This window comes from Neofelis nebulosa, chromosome 15, assembly GCF_028018385.1.
Source record: "Neofelis nebulosa isolate mNeoNeb1 chromosome 15, mNeoNeb1.pri, whole genome shotgun sequence".
Taxonomy (NCBI): Eukaryota; Metazoa; Chordata; class Mammalia; order Carnivora; family Felidae; genus Neofelis; species Neofelis nebulosa.
The window spans coordinates 18,715,623-18,733,649 of record NC_080796.1 but is presented as its reverse complement, the minus strand read 5'-3'; the positions used below and the strand labels follow the sequence as shown (position 1 = coordinate 18,733,649).

At 46.8% G+C, this 18,027-nt stretch overlaps 2 protein-coding genes and 1 long non-coding RNA gene across 16 annotated transcripts in view; 2 read left to right on the top strand and 1 right to left on the bottom strand.

Annotated features, from left to right (window-relative positions):
• The window catches only part of SELP (selectin P), a 39,389-nt gene extending 30,182 nt beyond the window's left edge, over nucleotides 1-9,207 (top strand). For 6 of the 14 annotated variants that reach the window (XM_058701009.1, XM_058701014.1, XM_058701013.1 and 3 more), the window contains 6 exons: nucleotides 417-629; nucleotides 1,906-2,091; nucleotides 3,289-3,408; nucleotides 6,529-6,559; nucleotides 7,825-7,880; nucleotides 8,538-9,207. In XM_058701009.1, coding sequence (XP_058556992.1) covers nucleotides 417-629; nucleotides 1,906-2,091; nucleotides 3,289-3,408; nucleotides 6,529-6,559; nucleotides 7,825-7,879 — 605 coding nt within the window. In that variant the 3' untranslated portion in view covers nucleotide 7,880; nucleotides 8,538-9,207. The other 8 variants (XM_058701015.1, XM_058701010.1, XM_058701003.1 and 5 more) reach the window with 7 other exon arrangements.
• On the bottom strand, nucleotides 7,483-12,836 carry LOC131495851 (uncharacterized). The gene is made up of 2 exons (XR_009254159.1): nucleotides 11,676-12,836; nucleotides 7,483-7,828 (listed from the first exon to the last, which is right to left on the bottom strand). It is a non-coding gene; the product is annotated as an uncharacterized LOC131495851 (long non-coding RNA).
• The window catches only part of F5 (coagulation factor V), a 77,981-nt gene continuing 71,079 nt past the window's right edge, over nucleotides 11,126-18,027 (top strand). The window contains exons 1-2 of the mRNA XM_058700999.1: nucleotides 11,126-11,522; nucleotides 15,748-15,839. Coding sequence (XP_058556982.1) covers nucleotides 11,365-11,522; nucleotides 15,748-15,839 — 250 coding nt within the window. The 5' untranslated portion in view covers nucleotides 11,126-11,364. The remainder of the gene's footprint in view (nucleotides 11,523-15,747; nucleotides 15,840-18,027) is intronic.

Sequence of the window (18,027 nt, the reverse complement as noted above, 5' to 3'; positions counted from 1 at the left end):
ACCTTTGACCAGCAGTCAATGCCATCTCCCAATGAAGCAGCGAGGGCAGGCAGTTGGCCTGTGTGTATTTCGCTTTCTACTGAATTTCTATGTTTTGGCAAAAATCTTCCTTTTTCTTTCTTTCTTTCTTTTTTTTTTTTCTTTTGTCAATACTGGTAACATTGACCTCATGCCCCACACCCCGTTCTTCCTGGGGCCTAGAGCATTACCTCCCCAAGGGTATTTTTCAGTATTTTTTTTTTCCTCACCTGGTTTTCCATACCGGAGATCGCCAATTTTCCTCAACTTCCTTGAGGAGCTGTCGCTAGAGCCTTCGTTGCTACAGAAAGAGTGGAAGGCACTTACGCCACGCCAGTCTTCACGCCGCTACGCCCCGTGTGACTGGGATCTCTCAAAATGGAAACGCTTTTTCACAGCAGGTGTGGTACCAGCTCCTCTCTCAGAGGTTCGATGCCCAGCCCTCATCACTCTGGAGCAGGGAACAGTGTCCTGTAGGCATGGTCTGGGAACCTTTGGCCCGAATACCACGTGTTACTTTGGATGCCACGCTGGATTCACCCTCACGGGAGGCCGTGCTCTCAGATGCAGGCCTTCGGGACAATGGACGGCGGGAGCTCCCACGTGCAGAGGTAATGGCAACGGGGCAGGCGGTTGGGTGCTATCTTCCAGCTGGCGCCCACGCACAGCGTCGCACCTACCTGTTGAAATCGCATCCAGCCCCAACGACCCCTTCACGTGTCCGCTCCTCGGTGAAGTCCCCACCGATCCCGGTGAGAGGTAACCTGCCGCAGGCGTGTCGCCGCTCCCCTTGCCGTGTCACAAGCGAGTGCCCTGCTCTCGAAGACGTAAGGGAGGGAACGCTTGTAAAATGTCCAAGTGTGTGAGGACAGCAAGCACGCGGAACGTGAAACCCAGCGTACGAGTTGTGAAATAACTCGCTGCCGTTCCACGAATTACGTGATAGTGTGAACATGCCGTGTTTTCATAGCTGGAACCATATCTTTTCAAGATATGCCATGTATGGTACCTCTGGAAGAGCTGTCACCCCCTGCGGGAGGTACCGTGTCTCTCCCGTCTTTGTATTCCCCATGAAGCACGGGAACAGGGCTTTGTAAATGTCACCATTTCTCAAGAATGTTTATTTGAGTTCAACTTTATTTCCTGAGCTTTAGTTTCCTATCTACAAATTAGGGACAATAACCCGAAGTTCCCTGAAGATAAGTTTGATTTTTTTTTTGTTTTTAACGTTTATGTTTGAGAGAGAGAGAGACGGAGAGAGTGCAAGTGGGGGAGGGGGAGAGAGAGAGAGGGAGACACAGAATCCCAAGCAGGCTCCAGGCTCCAAGCTGTCAGCCCAGAGCCCGAGGCGGGGCTCGAACCCAGGAACCGTGAGATCATGACCTGAGCTGAAGTCGGACGCTCAACCGACTGAGCCACCCAGGCGCCCCTCCCTGAAGAAAAGTTGAAAGGGGGTGACATTCTCTACTTCATTCAAACTTCCAGAGGCCAGCCATGCTGAACGCTTACCAAGTGTCTCAATAAACACGTGCTGCCATGCCAGCAAATTGCCCATGGCAATTTGTAAGAATAACATTTAGAACAGCGGTACTTTTGAGAAGCCAAATATTGAAAATAGTATTTTTGTAGGTAAGATTGATGGAGCCACTAGGAGGTATTTATTGAATGCTCCCTCCTGGTTCTTCGGCTGTCATCCTCTGAGCGGACATCTTAGTATGTGTGGTCTTGGAGGAGCTGGTGTGAATGTCAGCAGTGGCTCATCTCCTTTCTGATCTTTCACATTCCTACGCCAGCTGCTGGCAACGCTAGCCAGGTCACAAATGAAACCAGAATCTCTGTCACCTTCCCTCTAAATGTTTGTTTTCCCCGCATTCCTTCTTTCTGCAGCCGTCAAGTGCTCTGAGCTGCATGTTACCGAGCCAGGCACGATGAACTGCTCCAACCCCTGGGAAAATTTCAGCTACGGCTCAACCTGCAGCTTCCGTTGTCCAGAAGGCCAGTTACTTAATGGCTCAGCAAGAACCGCATGCCAAGAGAATGGCCAGTGGTCAACCCCCATGCCAACCTGCCAAGGTATATTTTCCGTATGGATTAGGAAGTCATTTGATAAGGAACATAACAAAATCAGTATTCCTTTTCTGTGTATTTCTTTAATTTTTTTTTTCTTTCTTTAGAGGAGAGGGCATAAGTGGGGGAGAGGGGCAGCAAGAGAGAGAGAGAGAGAGAGGGAGAGAGAGAGAATCTCAAGCAGGCTCCACACTCAGCACGGAGCCTGATGTGGGGCTTGATCTCATGACCCTGGGATCATGACCTGAGCTGAAATCAAGAATCAGATGCTCAGCCAAGGGAGCCACCCAGGTGCCCCTGGTCTGTGTATTTCTGACAGTGGTCTCACTTTCACTGGGTTTCCCCTATGTTTAATAAATATTTCACAATGAATCAAGCACAATCTCCTTGCCTCCTGCAGAGCAGTGGGAATGAAATTCAATGACTCTACAGACAATCCCCACCCCAGTGGGGAGCTCAGATTTTTCAGATGCACCCTCTCATGTGTTTATAACCTGTGTGTAATAAATACATCTTGAAGTTTCAGAACCTTTTTAATGGGAGGTTATTTCATGAAGATTCCTAATTAATGATCTCAGAAGAATTTTCTGTACCACACGCCTCTAAAAACACATGGATCTGTTTAAATGAAGCTTCATCTGTTTATAAGGCTTATCTCACCCACCTTCCTTTTCCTTTTTCACTTTTTTCTCTACGGCTCGTCAGGACTACCTTTTGTTGCATAACTAAGTCTTTGATTGCCGAAGAAAAAAAATTACCCATGGTTTATTTTATTTGCTTAAGTTTCTACTTCTTTAATCATTTAATTCACATTTTTTTAGATTTTTATTTTTATTTTTTTAGTATAATTTCAAATTGGTTTCCATAGAACACCCAGTGCTCATCCCAACAAGTGCACTCCTCCCTGCCCATCACCCACTTGCCCCTCTCCCCCACCCCCCGTAATCCTTTCATCCACTTTATTAGGGCCCCTTCACCTGACTCCCTTGGAAATTATGTTTGATGTTGAAGCATTAGGAATAGAACTGGGCCCCGGTTAGCATTCTATTGCAGTAGTCTTATGGCTTCCGGATGTCTGGCGCCAGGCTGTCAGCACAGGACTTGATCTCACAGCTCCGAGGCCCTTCTCGGGGACCTTCTGGAAGAGTGATGGTCTTCTGCACAACATGCTTCTCATGCCCCGCGTGTATGTTTGTTTTGCAGCAGGGCCGCTGACTATCCAGGAAGCCCTGACTTACTTTGGCGGGGCGGTGGCTTCTACAATAGGTTTGGTGACGTGTGGGACCCTCCTGGCTCTCCTAAGAAAGCGTTTCAGGCAAAAAGGTAAATAGGAAAGAGTCTTCTCCTTCTTTTCTTCTTTAGTGTCACAGGGGAGGGGCCATGAAACCACAGCGTCAGGAGTTCATGTTTGAAAACATGTTTGCGTTCAAAGGAAACAAGCCCAAGAGAAGTTATCTTGGGAACTGACCTCGCATCAGAATCACCTTTATAAAAAAATTACAGGGGCGCCCGGGTGGCTCAGTCGGTTGGGCGTCCGACTTCGGCTCGGGTCATGATCTCACCATCCATGAGTTCGAGCCCCGCGTCGGGCTCTGGGCTGACAGCTCGGAGCCTGGAGCCTGCTTCGGATTCTGTGTCTCCCTCTCTCTCTCTCTGCCCCTCCCCGGCTCATGCTCTGTCTCTCTCTGTCTCAAAAAAATCAGTAACAACATTTTTAAAAATTTTTAAAAATACAGATCCTTATAAAGAGAGATCTGGAAATTGGTCTGGAAAACTGAATTTCTCAAAAGCCCTCCCCTCCAAATTCTGATGATGCCCCTTGGCCCATTGGCATTTGGAGGCCTCAGGTCTAGGTAACCTTAGTTACCACCAAGACCAACTGGAAAGGACCATGCTCCCCTCCTCATCTTTCTTTCATGCAATAGTCATGTATTGGCCGGCGGTGCTCGGTAGTGGGACCCAGGGTAACGGCCATGATGTTAAAGACTGTGCAAGCCCAGTAGGGAGACGGATAAGTGAAATCTAAGCTAATGCAGAAGTAGTACCTGTGTGAGGCCAAAACACACCCTGGATATGACTGGAACACAAAAGAGAGGTGTCTCAACCAAACTGATAGGTCTGCAAAGGCTCCTTTAAGCTCTACCTTGGACGAATAAGAAGGATTTCCCTAAAGGGAAATAAATGGAAATAGAGTTCCAGCAGAGAGAATGGTGTGTGGAAAGACCTGAAAGGGGTAAGTGGCCAGGCAAGCGCGACGTTCAGCATTTTGGTGCCTCTGAACCAAAAATGCTGTGGAGGAAGCCAGAGATAGAGCCGGAGGCGTGGAGGGTAGCTGCTCAGTCATGATCTGGGGTGGCACACTGAGAGATCTGTACGTTCTCCTGAAAACTTGCGGGGCCGATGCAGGATGGAAGCAGGGAAGTGACCCAATGGATGAAGACGCTCTATGAGGGAGGCTGTGTTTATCAGACTGTTCATCAAATAGGAGCTCTAGGGGAGCCTGGGTGGCCCAGTTGGTTAAGCGTCCACCTTCAGCTCAGGTCATGATCTCATGGTTCGTGGGTTTGAGCCCTACATCAGGCTCTGCACTGACCATGCGGAGCCTGCTTGGGATTCTCTCTCTCCTCTCTCTCTGCTCCCCCCCACCCCTGCCAAATAAATAAACTAAAAAGAAAAGAAAAGAAAAGAGAGGAGAGGAGAGGAGAGGAGAGGAAAGGAAAAGAAAAGAAAAGAAAAGAAAAGAAAAGAAAAGAAAAGAAAAGAAAAGAAAAGAAAAGAAAAGAAAAGAAAAGAAAAGAAAAGAGCTTGGCCTAGGATGAAAGAAGGGAACCATCTCTTATGGATTAAAACATTCTTTCTTTGTCTGGTCCGGATGCTCAGTCATGAGTTCAGAAACCTCTATTCACACACTAATGGGGCTCTTCCTCATTTCTCATGGAAGGTAACAAGGGGCATCAGAGGGGTCAAGAATGCTCAAATGCAGGTGACTGAGAGTGGCTGTCATACCTGATGGAGCTCTCATGGAACTGACTTTCAGCTCTGATCATTAACTGCTCTAGGGCAGACCCTCTTGTTCCGCACTTGTAAGTTCTCTCCATTCACAGAATCACCATCACATTGAGGCTGGTGTTCTAAAGTTCCTGCACATACTCTCCTGTGGATGGGTGAGTAGGACGATAGACAAAGAAAGAGCGTCACTCTGCTTAAAGAGCTGCCACCAGTCCCTCTGTGCGACATTTCTGTTTCTTTAACCAAATCCAGAAGGCAGAAGCAAGAGTTCCTAAGACCTAGAACCTATTCTCCGTAACCATGTAGGAATCACATTATTCCTGCCTTCCCTGCCCCCTCAATTCTTTCTTTAGATTTGAGACGTTGCCAAAGAACCCTCCAGACCATGACGAGAGACCGGCAGCCGCCCATCCTCCGATATCTTTAATAATAAATAAATCTGGGGCTCCTGGGTAGCTCCGTTGGTCAGGTCATGATCTTACAGTCATGAGATCAAGCCCTGCGCTGACAGCGTAGAGTCTGCTTGGGATTCTTTGTCTCCCTCTTTCTCTGCCCCTCCCCTGTTTGTGTGAGTGCTCGCTCTCTCTCTCTCTCTCTCTCAAAATAAATAAACTTTTAAAAATAAAAATAAATAAATTCATTTGTGAGGATGGGCGATTTTCCTTGACCCGTTGCAATGTGATTTTAACTTTATAGGACTCTATGGTCAAAATAATAGGAAAATGCTGCGTACTCTGTTCCTCTCCTGCAAATTCAAAATGCACATTCATTATCACATTGAAGGCTCAATAGTGCCCTGTAATAAATATACTTGTTCCCCTTCATTTGGCTTAGTGTTTTCTAAATTTATTTAGCCATAAGATGCTTTCCCCTTTTATCTCTCCACGGGACGATGGGCAGGCCGGCTGCCATATTTAAAGTTTCCACTCTGCGAGCCCATTGTTTGGATTAAGGCAGGAGGCCCTGGTCACCCATGTTACCAGAGAAAGAAAACAGCCTTTGTTATGTGGGTATGGATTTGTTTACACAATCAGCTTCCCAACTAGTGGCTGGGGGAGTGTGGCACAGGTTGCAATGGCAGGGGACCTCAAGTGCCAAACAAATGGGTTTCAAGAACCAGCGATCTCAATGTCAACAGCAACCAAAAACAGCCGAGAGGCTGACGGCAAGGACCAGAGGACAAAGAAGAGGTTGTCACTGAAAAGCAAGAGAGGAAACATGAGTGGAGTGTGGATTACATACTGTCAAATGTTTTCATTCAGCCCCACACGGGTCCCAATGCACAGCTCGTTCCCAATGCACCCCTGATAATGAGCCTGTGTGAAAATCAGTAACAGACTTTCCCCAATGACTCTTACCACTGATGACCTTTCTTGTTCATCTAGGGTTTTTTTTCCTTTAAACCAATCATTTGTGTCTTCTTGCTTATTCCAGATGATGGAGAAAGCCCCTTGAACCCTCAAAGGTAAGAGAGACATGTTGCATGGTTGAGTAAATTTTTCTAGTTTGACTTTTTAACTCACTGTGATATATCAGAATGACTGTACATAATGTCCCCCTTTCGCAACAAAACTTTTGCAAAATCCCCGTTACTAATTCTAAAATCAAATACACAGATAATATATCCTAACTACACACAGTGTTTTTAAAAAATCAGTGATTTACTCATTGTAAAGGAAAGGAGAAATGAAAGGGAAAGTGATACATGATAGAAATAAAACGCTAAAGCCGAGGGACTACTCCAGTGGATGTGATGAGGCTTGCACCTTTGGGTCAACAGCCGTAAAGACCAACAGTCAGTGACCAGCAGTTTTTCGTGACTCAAACAGCCTCAGAGGCATTGCCAGCACCAACCTGATTTTTTTTTTTAATGATGAATGACTCTGGTAAAGGATTGGAAAACCTGTTATAACCTTCTCTCAATTCACATGGCAATTGTAATTTAAAAGACACAAAAAATACGCTATTCTAGTTAAAGCAAGATAAGTTCCAGACTCAGAGGTTATTCACCTACAGGAATATTGAGTAGACATCCTAAAACCGTATAGAGTGAAGGATAAATCTTTTGCGTCGTGTGCCTATTAGGCTATCCAGTGCCCCTGGCCCTTTCCCCCACTAAATGTCAGTAGAACTCTTGATCATAGTGAAAATGAAAACAAACAAACAAACGTAGGGGGAAGTACTACCAAGCTTTGATAACTGTTGCCAGATGATCAGATATCAAGCCTGGGTATTTTCTAAGGATTTCTTCTCCCCAGGAAGAGGCATAGCGGGTACTCAGTACCTACAGCTCAACAATAACTTAACGGGGGTGTACGTGCCGCGCAAATTGCCCAGAGCTGTTAAATGGCATCTCCAAAATATTGCAGGCATTTAATTTTGTTACCATTTTTTTTTTAATGCTTATTTATTTTTGAGAGAGACAGAGACAGAACGCGAGTGGGTTAGGGGCAGAGAGAGAGGGAGACACAGAATGGGAAGCAGGCTCCAGGCTCCGAGCCGTCAGCCCAGAGCCCAACGGGGGGCTCGAACTCACGAGCTGTGAAATCGTGACCTGAGCTGAAGTCAGACCCTCAACCAACTGAGCCACCCTGGAGCCCCAATTTTGTTAGCGTTTCAAAGCAGAATTCCGGGGTCGGGTGTTCATGCATGGTGTCTCAGGAACTCTGTGCTGCGCCGTCATCAAGGCCCCAGCACCACATGGCAAATCTTTGTGTTTCTGTCCTTTAGCCACCTAGGAACATACGGAGTTTTCACAAATGCTGCATTTGACCCAAGCCCTTAAGGTAAGTCCCCCGTGAAGATATTTTTGAAGTGGGGGAAAGAGAAAGAATACTAAAACTTGACTTTTTAGTATATAATCAGGAGTTACATTTTTAAGCACGTATTAAATTTTTAAGCCTTGAAGGAAATTGCGTTGGCAGCAGGGGACAGGGTACGTCAGTAGAGTGACAATAGAAAGTAAGTTTATGCGAGGATTTCCATTTCCTCCGGGATAGAAATGCTCTAATAAGACATGACTTCTTTCAGGATGTGTGACATTCCCATTAATGGCCGCTCGGTGGTATTAACAACACTGCGGACCTAAATTTCATATATTAAAAACAAAGAAACAAACAAAGAAAAAAAACACCGCGGCCTTGCTTGATGACCACAAGTCACACTCCTGGAAACATTCTACAAACTTTCATGCAGCCAGTCCCCTATGTGACCTGCTGGAACACAAAAATAATTGGTTACTTTCTCTGTCCCCCAAAGCTCAGTATGAGTAGTTGGGTTTCCTAAGGAAAGGAGCCTAAATGGCAGATTATCTAGAATCTAGAAAGAGCTTATGTTGATCCTCAGGGACAGAAATGCTAAGAGCTAGCTAGCTAGCTTGCTTGCTTGCTTGCTTGCTTTGAAGGCACATGTAATTATTTCAGTTTCTTTCGTCTCATTTTCAGAGACCTATCCTCCTCGTCACCTCATTCAACCTCCATAGGATCCTATTTTTGAACATCAGGCTTCCTGCCAGACTGGGCTGTAACTGTGGCATATTTGCTGCAGCTTTCTGGAAATACTTGTAAAAAAAAAAAAAAAAAAAAGGCATGAAGTTTCCTGTAGATTAGTCCTGGATGACAGCAGAAGGATTGTGCCACAAGCCCGAACTCTCCGCCCACCCTTCCTGCTTCACCTCTTCCTTAAGCCTCAGCAGCCAGGACTGGATGCCTGCAGTGGTCTGTGGGTTTTGCCCAGCTGTCCCTTTCTTGAAAGACTCATTAGCCAGAGACTGAAGCATCTGACTTACCAGAAGACCAGACTGTGGAAACATAAAAAAATGCCTCTATTTTTGGATTGGAGGAAGGCATACTCTACTTTGTTGGGAGGCGGGTGGTGTCTGTGACTTGAGGGGACTTCTAGAAGATCTTCTGGGGTCTCCAGGGCTTGCCCTTCATGAAGCTTATCACACCCTGGCCTCAAGCCTTCCGAGAAGCCTCTGGTTGGCACCAGAGGGTGCAGAAGACGGAGAATCAAGACAGGAAGGCACGTGTCGCCTTCCCTCCACCGGTCAGTCCGCCCAAAAGGACCTCAAGACCAAAATTCAAATGTGCAATTAAAAGGATTCTTCCCAAATACGACGCTCTATTATTTGACGTTTTGTTCAATAAGGTCTGTGTACATCATTTTGTTTACATCAATGTAATGCATAATTACTGCTGTCCCAATGGTAGATTGACCCTTCATTCGGTCGGCAAATATATACCACACCACACCACCCCCAACACACAAAATCAGAGAAGAAAAAGAAGTCAGGAAATCAGAGAGGCAGGAAAAAAAAATCTTTATCACCTGAACGTTCTGTAAGAAAGAACAGATGTTCTTTATTAAACCACATGTTTAATGCATAGGTTGTTGAAAGTTACACAGTAGTTATCTGGAACTGATGCCAAAAAATAGCCAAACGGTACAGTCGCCTTGTCTCTGTGAGGCAGTAAACGTGTCATGCAGAACAAACAACACGTGGGTGCATATGCAGATAAAAATGGCAAAACCGTCTAGCTAAAGGGTTACAGTAACTTTGCAAGAGCTTCAGTGGTAACCTTGGGGGATTTAGGGACTCGCTGCTCTTCAAAAGCTTCTCATATACTGTCGACAGCATCTCTGACTGCTTATCTTAGGCCAATCACTGGGCCGGGTGTGGCAGGGCGGTGGCCACCGGCCCTGTGTCCAGAGTCAGAATCTGCCATTTGTAAAAGGTCCTCTGGGGAATTCTGATGGTGGACCGGCTTTCAAACCACTGCTGTCACAGATACAGAAGAGTAAGGCCCTGTTCCTGCTCTAACAGCTGATCACCTAATTGGGGAAACGATAGACATCCCGGCAAAGTAACAGAGGGAGAGCAATACGAGTGTTTTGTTTGAATACTGCTGTAGGAGCTCATAAAGTGGGAAAGGCAACTTGAGTCCAGAAGGAGACTCGGGAGATACTCCTACCGGGAGATAGGTAGGACTCGATTTGAACTCAACCAGTGGGCAGCAAAGACGAAGAGATGGGCATTGTAAGTTGGCAGAGTAGTATCAGCAAAGCAGCAGACAGAAAGAAGCCTGCGTGGAGGGAGAGTGAAGCCTGGAGGGGCCCGACGTCACGTGACATCACCTCGTGCGAGGTGCCCCATTACAAGGTATCCAATCTACCGAGACAAACCGTTGAGACAGAAGCTTGGAGGCCCGCAGGTTCGGGGAACCTCGGACAGCGATAGTGATGCTTCGGACAACCTAAGCCTCCGATTTTCTAGCAAGCGCAAAATAAGATCTTAAGGCCCCGTGAAACAGCCCAGTGCTCGGGGAGACACAGGGGGGCCCCTGCAGCGGGAAAAACACAATCGGAGTAATACGCGTGTGCGGGCTCCTCTCAGCCGCGGGCGAATCCGGCACCTCACAGTATTCTTTTATCTTGCTAACAATTGCATCGGGGGAAAGACTCTCATCCCCCTCTCGGGCGATGTTAAAACCGAGCTCTAAAGAGGTTGCGTCGCCGACCCAAACCAGCACGGCGCGGGGAGTGGGACTGAGGTCTGCTCTACTGATTGCCTCTGCGGTGCTGCCTCCGTGGCCTCGGGCCCTCCTCCGGCCAGAGCCGGGCGCGGGCAGCAGTCAGTGCGGTGGTTCCAGGCCCGCCGACCCCGTGCCTGGGCTCAGGCCCCCGCTTGCTCCCCTGCAATTGCAAGGTGTCCCTGTGCCCCTACCACAGCAGAATACCCTTTCCCCCAGGTCGAGAGACAGACGCGGCTAGGGGCGTGGGGTGACGCCGCACTGGGAACTGCAGAGGGCGTAGCAGGTGTGGACGTCTTCGCGGCGGGTGGTGAGGGGGAGCGGGCTCAGCGGGTGCAAGGGCCGGACCGCTTTTGCCCGCGGCTCGTTAACCCCTGGGCCCCGCCCCGCCCCGCCCCGCCCGCGAGGGCCTCCATTTCTGCCCTTCTCTCCACCTGCGGTAAAACATTCACCAACCCCTCGCCCTGCCTCCTCCCTCCCGTCCCCGCGGGCGGGGACCCAGCCAACCCCCTTTGGCCTGGAGGGGCGCTGGGAGGGGAGGACGGCTGGAAGCCGCGGCGGCCTCGGCGCCCCGGCCGAAGGGCGGGAGGACACCGCCACCCGCAGCCTCCCGGGGCGCATTGCAGCCGCGACGGCGGGCCGGCCTGCTGCGCGGGGCGCGACCGGCGGCGGACGCGAGCGCGGCCCAGGTCCCCGGCTGGCGGCGGCGGCGGCGGCGCGCGGGAGCGGGGAAGCAGCCATGGCCCCGGGCTGCCCGCGCCTCTGGGTCCTGGTGGTCCTGGGCGCCGGCTGCGCAGGCTGGGGGCGCCCGGGGGCCGAGGCGGCGCGGCTGAGGCAGTTCTACGTGGCCGCGCAGGGCATCCGCTGGGACTACCGCCCCGAGCCCGCAGACCCGAGGTGAGGCGGCTGTGGTGGCCGGTGGGCTCCCCCCCCCCCCCCCCCCCCCCCGGGGAGCATCAAGTTACCTCTTCTAGGGAGCTCTTCCTTTGCAATCGCGGGGCGTGCGCAGCAAAACAGAGCGGGAAAAACAAAAAAAGCAAAAACCCTTACCGCTAAGTTTGGAAACGGAATTGCCAGTTTTGCTTCTAGCGAGGCAGCGTATTCCACGTTGCAGTGTGCGTCCTTCCGAGGTGATGGGAGACACAGGTGCCGCTTTCAAGAGTTGGTGAATACAGTTTCGTTAGAGCGGCTCATTGGGGGTTTAGTGCGGTGATGGATGCAGAAGCACCTCATTCGCCCTTCCTGCGAAGTCCCAGGCCAGAATTTTGGAAGGCTCGTATTTTTCTAGAACCTCTAGTTACATATTGTTTATTTCGTCCTCCACATGGCTTCCTCTTCTAACACTAAAGATGTACGCTTTGGCCTTCATTACAAGCAGAGTGCCCAATTGCGGTCGCCAAATTGCCACAATTTTGTTGTGTTCTTACAAATGGCTTCCAGACCATCATCGGTCCGTAAATGTGCAACATGTTTATTCCTTTACCTTGTCTTCCGCTTCACGTGGCTCGTTTTATTCACCTTCTTAGTCCCTGGGATAAAGTCTACCCCGGGCTATTTTGGAAGGGTCCCTGTTAACAGACATATGTAACGAAAAGGTGGCTGAAATAATAAAACTCTATCTTTGAATTGCAAACTATTTTTCCTAATTGAAAGGTTAAAAAAATAAGACTTCCCAGCAATGAAACAAATTATAGGACCTACTCACTATTTCCAGTTATATTTTTATACTTTTTGATGGTCAACCTCTCAGTGTGACTCAAGTTTTTTTTTTTAACTTAACATCACAGTTTACGTGATTGTGAAAGACATGTTCCTCTTTTACAATTACAAAACCAAAGCAATCTGCCAAAAAATAATGTAATATTTCAAGAGTCTTGTAGCGTATAGCATTAGATCCTTCAAAGAATTGCTTTGTAACTGGGTTATCTTGGAGAGTACTACATACTATCTTGGTCTTGTAATAAGAAGAAATCCTTGCTCAAAAAATTTATTTTAAATATCGTCTTTCTTTTTTTTTTAATTTTTTTTAACGTTTATTTATTTTTGAGACAGAGAGACAGAGCATGAATGGGGGAGGGTCAGAGAGAGAGAGGGAGACACAGAATCGGAAGCAGGCTCCAGGCTCTGAGCTGTCAGCACAGAGCCCGACGCGGGGCTCGAACTCACGGACCGTGAGATCATGACCTGAGCCGAAGTCGGACGCTTAACCAACCAAGCCACCCAGGCACCCCTAAATATTGTCTTTCAAGTCGATGATCTATCTAGATCGCACCCACAGCCTTAGGAAACTGCCAGAAACCCCGAAGAAAATAACAGGCTTCCCAACATTAATCTCTGTTGCTCGTGGGCAGACAGTAACACGCTTTGCTGCCTTCGCGGGGGCACCCCGTGCTTGTGCTTGGAAGTTTGTTTTTCCTTCTGTAGTTGACTCCGAAAATGACAAGCAGAACCATACAGGGCAAAAGCCTGAGTCACAGAGTCACATGGTGAGTCCACAGGGCACCATGACTGGTTATCCGATCCCCTCACCCTGTGGTTGAGTTTCCAGAATTCGCGTAAGAGTCATAACCCTGGTGCCAATCATTGCTCCCAAACCGTGGAATGATAACCTAGGCCAACTGTCAATATCTTTGAACCTCAAATCATGTCATTTCTCTCTCTGGCACTTTCTAGTGAAAAATCTAACCCGTATATCTGGCTGCTTAAACTCAGAGCTTGTGCTCAAGTGGCCTGCACCCGCAGCTGAATGGCACTCACTTTAAGGAGATGGGTCTAGACAATTCCATTCTTTGCCAAAGTGTATTTTAGCACAAAGCAAAGATCTCCCCTCTTACTTCACCCAGTATTAGCAGGAGAATGCCTTTGAGAGGTGACATATATCCATTATTCTTGTTTGAAGTCTGAAGTAAATGTTTTTGAAAATTTCCCTAAGGAAACTTGTTCAGTCACTTACATGTATGTAGGTAACAGGTCTTGAAAACGAAAATGTATATTTTTTTCCCCTCTAGGGTTCTAGCTTTATATGATTCTTATTATGATCAAATCAGTTTTAGAGAATCCTCATAAATGAAAAATTCATCATGCCTGTTGTTGGAAATCCTATTATTTTCAGCTTTCTACTTAGATTATTTTTGAATAGCAATTCAGTTGTTCGAAATCAAAACAGATATACCTCAGGATGTACACACAATATGTACAGTGAAATATGGTAGAAAGTATGCCCTTATTGAACAAAAATTAAAATACACACCCCACACAAAAGTCTGATTCTGCTTAGTAAAGCTTTTATGCCATCATCCGTGGTCATGTATTTCAAGATCGGGGGTTGGGGAGGGGAGGGTTGTTTTCGAATGTACTAAAGATTAAATAAATAGAAATGGATTCCCACATGAGGGACACAGCTACCATATGGAATCTTAAGATTCTTGGGTTCTAAGAACTCTCAGAGGTAATTTTGTTCATTTTTAACATCGATGTTTGACCTTCTACTCCCCCCCAACGCTAAGCACCAATCCCACCCCCCAAGTGGTTGTCTAGTTTCTACTGAACGCTTTCAGCGACTGAGAACCCAGTACCTTGAATAGCTAACTACTCATTTCCAAAACACTTTACTCATACTTCCTTAAATTCTGCCCCCAAACATTAACACAATTCTTGTATCCCACATTTTAAAAAGTTTAAGAATTACTGCAATTGACAATTTTTCTGCTTGGTAGGAAAACATGGAGACTAAAAACCAACTTTTATTACCTCTTAAAAATATGACTAGTTAGCACATATTGGATATTTACAACGCACGGGCTCCAGGCCCTTTGCAGGTAGCCGTTTACGTAATACTTGTAACAGCCCCTTGAAGATTTCACTATTATTCTCATCTCACACTTGTAGAAACTGAGGCACAAATGGATTAAATACATTGTTGAAGGTTAGACAGCTAACAAGGGGTAGAAACGGGATTCAACCCCAGACACTGAGTCCACAACGTGTTGTCTTAACTACTGCACTATATAGATACTGCAGCAAAGGTGGTGAGTATCCCATTCTGTGATGCCCTGATTTTAAGCGGGGGGGGCCACCCTCTCTGGATTAGGAAGCCTCACAAACCCAATTTGTTCAACGGGTTTAGACATTTTTGAGAAATTTCCCCCAACTACCTTCCCATTTCCTTTCATCTGGAAGACCGCGCAGTAGGAACGCTGTGCCCAGCTTTAGCAATGCAGAAGGAAAAAAGGCCAGAAGCAAGCTCAGTGCTCTCCCTGACTCCCCTTCTGTGATACTTTACCATGAATACAAGGGTTTCACCTCTTTGAGTCTTGGCTCTGCCACTTTTCCATTGATCCTCCTCGGGACAAGTTACTCAACATTTTCTGAGACGTGGGTTTTTCATTTGTTTGTTTGGTTTCCAGGGTGAATCCGCAGGGCTTTTACTCCATTAGCCCATCTCCAACTTCTCAGCTAGAAATAGGGTCCACCAAACCAGTGGTTTTTTGCCGTGTTCCTCAGGTAATTTACATATGTATTTGATTCATCAGTTAAAGAATTGCCCATGTGTTTATTCGTATCGGATTTGGTTGTGGGTTTAGTCATTTAAAATCTAAGCCTAACGTTTGGGTTCACACGATGATCTTAGGTCCTTTTTTAGAAAATGGATTCTGGGGCGCCTGGGTGGCTCAGTCGGTTGAGCATCTGACTTCAGCTCAGGTCGTGATCTCGTGGTTCATGGGTTCGAGCCTCGCATTGGGCTCTGTGCTGACAGCTCGGAGCCTGGGGCCTGCTTCGGGTTCTGTGTCTCCCTCTCTCTCTGTTCCTCCCGTGCTCTCTCTCTCTCTCAAAAATGAATAAAGATTAAACAAAAAAAGAAAATGGATTTTGAGTACATTAGTTAAGGCAGACTCAATTTGGGAAAGAACAGTTATTTCAACAGAATATTCTTAAAGGGATCAATAATTGTTTTATTAACTTCACGTATTATTCATGTTTATAAAATCTTGGGTTTCTGAGACACAATTGAAATACTGGTATTCCTACCACATATCTGAGGACACGAGAAAGCCATCTGTCTTGTGATGAGATATAGATGTCTTATATGCCTTTCAAATTAATTTTTGTATTTTATTTCTAGTTCGAATCCTTTTGCAACTTCCTTTCAGAAAATTGTCTACAGAGAGTATGAACCATATTTTCAGAAAGAAAAACCACGATCCAAAATTTCAGGTAAGCCTGAAGTATACTATTTAATTTTGAAGATAAACCTCTACGAATAATTTGATATTCATATATATATGTAAACCATCTATTTAGGACCATCTTTGTAGAAATGCGTGCTTTTGTTGTTTTTAACCAGTTCAGGCTACAGAATGTGTGGGTCCAAGTGCAAAGAGAAAATGTGGGGCCCCTGGTTCATATTTTTGAGAATTTCAAGGCAGGGGGCCCTTCTTGCCCGTGAGGTGACATGGCCAGGAAGCTGGCTGTTTTTGACATTGATCAAAAAGCTCGACAAAACTTTGAAGTGTTTGAACTTTTAAGTTTATTCACGCATTGAACAGACTACTGTTGAGCACCCACTATGGGCTGGGCATTGAAGCAGGCGGTAGTGGACAAGGCAGAACCTTACCTTGTCTTTCTTATCCTTGAGTGTGGATGAACCTTAACAAATAATCCGGTGCGTCCGTCTGGGTCCCTAGACTCACTCAAAGGAACCGTATATGGCTGATTCTTTTGCATCGGTTTTCCCATCTCTTCTCCTGTTTTATTTATAGTGTGAGATGTACAACAGCTGCCAGTTTCGAAGAGAAATCTCTCCTTTTCCCTCCTCTCTTCTTTAATCAAGGCAAGTGGGTTGAGTGGGTTTTTGGGATCTTGAATATGGTACGATATTCCGCAGGAATGATAGAGGCCGTTAAGAGAGAACTTCCTCCAGCCGGGCCCCCTGGTCAATAATTCCCTCACCCTCCCACACTAACCAACTGAAGAGGGTCAGCTTTCCCAAACTCCTCCTTCTGTCTCTCCGTGCAAACCGTTCTGTCCTGCCTCCTCTGACCGCCCTTTACCTTCAGTCTTCCCTTGGCTGGAGCCCGCCCTTCAGTCACAAATCAACAGTTTTGGAGTTTTACAAACAAGAATACAGTGTCTTAAAATACCTAAGGGCTCAGGGGAAGAATCCAGTGGAAAAGGGGAGGATAACAATATCTGAGAGAGAATAATTGCTGGAACCAGATTCAGAAGACACAGGAAGTGAGGGGATTCAAAGCTTGGGCCGAATTAGCTGGAGATAGATGAGATACCACCTTCACGGGGGCTGGCGAGGCAACAGACGATAAGGTTACTAATAAAATTAAGTTTGTAGTTGAGGGCAGAAAGCTCAAGGATCTCCCGTCCTCTGTCACAGAGTCTATTCACTTTCATAGCTCTGGCTCCACGCTTTGTATGTACGACAGATACTTCAGAACTATTTAATTAAAATTAATTGTAGGTGGGTGAGGGGAAAATGAGCTGGGAAACATATTCATTAGGCCTGGAGAGAAGAAGAACTGGGCAGGTGTTTAGAGCCTTGCCTTGTGTGGCTTTTGCCAAGTGACTGAATTGAATCTCTGGTCTGTGTAAGCCACTGTGCTGAGTGATGGAAAGGCCAGTGCCAGCCTGGAGACTCTCTTTTAGCCACGAAGGAGTCATTGATAGGTTTTGGAGAGGAGAGTGCTGTGATCAAAATCCTTTGAGATGATTAACTTTTGTGGACATTTCCTGATTCAACCTCATTAATTAGAAGTAGACCTTAATCAGGGCGCCTGGGTGACTCGGTACTTTAAGCGTCCAACTCTTGATTTGAGCTCAGGTCTTGATCTCACGGTTCGTGGGATCGAGCCCAGAGTGGGGCTTTGTGCTAAAAGCGTGGAGCTTGGGATTCTCTCTCCCCCTCTCTCTGCCCCTCCCCCATCTAAAACTAAATAAATAAACAAACTTAAAAATAAAAGTAGACCTGATCATTAATTTATGTGTAAGCCCTGTGCACTTACAACATCACCCCTCTGTCAACCCCTGTATTTCTCATTACGCATTTGTTTTATGTGAATTCTGAGACATTTTAACACCCGTTTTAAAAGGAGCTGCTTCTTGAACTCCCCAAGTCACTTAACGATGAACCCCTGAAGGGCAAGGGTAGTATTTTATTCACTGGATCTCTACAGTAGCTGATAGAGTGGGGCAAATTTGGGGTAAAGGAAAAGCCTGAGAAGCTCTGGGTTTAAACACTACCATTGACTATGTGACCTGCCCCATCCCCCAGCCTGGTCCTGTGTCATCGGTACCTTTTCCCTGTTTCCTCCTCCACCCATCTGGCGGGTACGATTCTAGCCGAACCTGGAGCCAGTCATGTGCCACTTCTGCAGCGTGAGCCCAGAAGTCA